Genomic DNA, 2,582 nt, shown 5'->3' with positions numbered 1-2,582 from the left:
AAACGACGGCCAGTAGACCGGCAGATCTGATATCATCGCCCCCGGGGTTGAATCCTCCAAAAATTCCAGAATTTTCAAAAATTCCAAAAAACCGAAACTTCTAGAAGTATTCCGAATTCCCGGAATTCTGAAAATCTAAAGATCTCAAGATTCCATAAATTCCGAAGTTTTCGAATCTCCAATATTTTGTAATATCGGAATACCGTCAAACCTGTATTCGAAGGNCCGGCCTTTCTATATTTCCAAGCCCCTCGCAGAGGGGCCCTTCTATTCTCTTAAAGGGGCCCTTCTAATACAGGTTTTACGGTATTCCGATATTACAAAATATTGGAGATTCGAAAACTTCGGAATTTATGGAATTTTGAAATTTTTAGATTTTCAGAATTTCGGAATTTCGGAATATTTCTAGAATTTTTGGTTTTTTGGAATTTTTGAAAATTCTGAAATTTTTGGAATCGAAAAAGTTTCGCATTTTTGAAAGTATCGGAATTTTCGGAATATTGAATTTTTGAAATTTTGGTGTTTTGGAATTCATGTAATTTTTAATTTTCAAAATCACGCCAAAATGTCTTCCAGCTTACCGTTCTCTTATTCCTGACAGCAGCCCACAACCATCCTACAGCCGAATTGCCGGGCGCCACTGAGGAGGTCCCATTCGTCAGCTGACTGTATCCCTGAACGGTCATCATTGGCGTCTCCGCTGTATTGATTATTGTGCTCATTGAGCCACGTGGAATTATGGGGGTGTTGGGTACGGTAGCTCCTGTCGCAGGTGTGATCAGCGGAACCTTGTCGTCTTCGGCGGGAAAGTCGAGGTAGGGGAAGATTACTATAGAGCGGATTTGCTGAGTGGAAAATGGGAGCTAACAAACTTACTAATTGTGGCAAGAAAACCGAAAATCGATCCAAACAGATGGGCCCAATTATCGATCCATGGAATCAGGCCAAACGCCAAATAGACACAAATAACGAAAAGTTGTTGGTACAGGGCACAGCTGAACTCACTGATAAGCGTCTGGAAAAAATTTGGATTCCTAGGCCATTTCTTATTTCTGGGTTATTTCGATTTTCTAGGCTATTTTGGATTTCTAGGCCATTTTGGGGTTTCAGGCTATTTGGATTTCTAGGCCATTAAGGATTTCTAGGTCGTTTCGGGGATTTCTAGATCATTTCTGGTTTTTAAGCTATTTTGGTTTTCTAGGTCATTTTCGATTTCTATGCCATCTGAACTTCTAGACCATTTGCATTTCTAGGCCATTCTGAATTTCTAGGTCATTCGGATTTCTGGGTCATTTTAGGTTTCTAGGTCATTTCGGGGCGTTCTAGGTCATTTTGAATTTCTAGGCCATTAGGGTTTACTAGTCCATACGGGATTTCTGGGTTTCTAGGGATTTCCTAGGCCACCTGGATTTCTAGGTCATTTTCGGATTTCTAGGTCATCAGGATTTCTAGGCCACCATTTTCAGTTTTCTAGACCATCTCTTGCCTATGATGATACAAATCCACGACAACCGCTGCCATAACTCCACACAACGCACTCGACGGTCCGACCGCCGGATTAAAGGGCACAAAAATGGCCGAGGCTAAATTTCCACCGATTCCACTGCAAAAGTACAAAATGGCCATTCGTTTCGAGCCGATCATGAATTCCAAGTCGCGCATGACCCACCACTGAAAATTTGATTTTTTTTTTCGACCGCTGACCGACCGTCGACCGCCATTTGCGCGTCAACATGCTAGAGAATACGCAAACACTCCCTGACAAGTTGACGCGCAAATTGGAAAAATCGCTCACCTGAAACCCAACCGATAGTGCTAAATGAATGATTCCAGCATGGATGAAAAGCGAAGTGAACAGTCGATAAAACTGATTTGGATAGGCGCCAAAGAACGGCATCATTCCGCAGACACCCGCGAAACAGTTCACCTGACTGCACAACGTCGCATTCTCATGCAATGACCTCGAACGAAATCGCAGTACTGTTTGGTGGCAATACGACAGAGTCCTTGAAGCTGGATGCAGCACGGGCGGCCTGTCACCTCGCAAGCCACGTGTTCCGGTAGCCCCGCCCCTTCGTGCTTCTTCTCACAAATCGGCCACTGTGTGATGTCATCTGGCCACTCGTGAGGTGCCACGGAGGATGGAGACTCGCAGTAGGAAGGATCCTGCCCACATACTGCTCCAGACTTCCGTTGTTGCTTCCAGATGTTAAGTATTGTAGTGTTGATGCCACGTAGCAAGTCGGTGTCGGACTTGGATTTTTGAGTCAGGAAGTTGCGTTTGGCGGCTAGTGTATCTGGCTTGTCCCATCGAACCCAGCGAGCAACGTTGCGCTGAAAGATCAAGTTTCAAACTCAAAGTCTCGAAATCAGAGAAACTGGAAAATCTAGAACTACATAGTCATGCAATTTCGTTCTCCGGGACATTTCAGAACTCGACGTTTCAGAACTTCTCGGCATTTTTGTATAGTGGTTTTTGCACACCAAATGAGCATTGCTCATTTCAATTTTAAATTTTTTCTTTTTATTCATTCTCATCTACCGTACTCCAAATAATGATCGGTTCACATTGGGAATCTCTC

The 2,582-nt window shown here is 43.7% G+C and overlaps 1 protein-coding gene across 1 annotated transcript in view; it reads right to left on the bottom strand.

Moving 5' to 3' along the window:
- Cbr-rom-4 overlaps window positions 1-2,582 on the bottom strand; it is a gene marked incomplete at both ends in the record, with an annotated part of 8,656 nt that overhangs the window by 649 nt on the left and 5,425 nt on the right. Inside the window, 5 exons of the mRNA XM_045244713.1 lie at window positions 582-829; window positions 877-1,015; window positions 1,477-1,671; window positions 1,796-1,927; window positions 1,969-2,334. Coding sequence (XP_045091545.1) covers window positions 582-829; window positions 877-1,015; window positions 1,477-1,671; window positions 1,796-1,927; window positions 1,969-2,334 — 1,080 coding nt within the window. The remainder of the gene's footprint in view (window positions 1-581; window positions 830-876; window positions 1,016-1,476; window positions 1,672-1,795; window positions 1,928-1,968; window positions 2,335-2,582) is intronic.

Source organism: Caenorhabditis briggsae (assembly GCF_000004555.2).
Source record: "Caenorhabditis briggsae complete genome, chrIV, whole genome shotgun sequence".
NCBI lineage: Eukaryota > Metazoa > Nematoda > Chromadorea > Rhabditida > Rhabditidae > Caenorhabditis > Caenorhabditis briggsae.
Note: the sequence above shows the minus strand (reverse complement) of the source record. Positions and strands in the feature narration are given on the sequence as shown.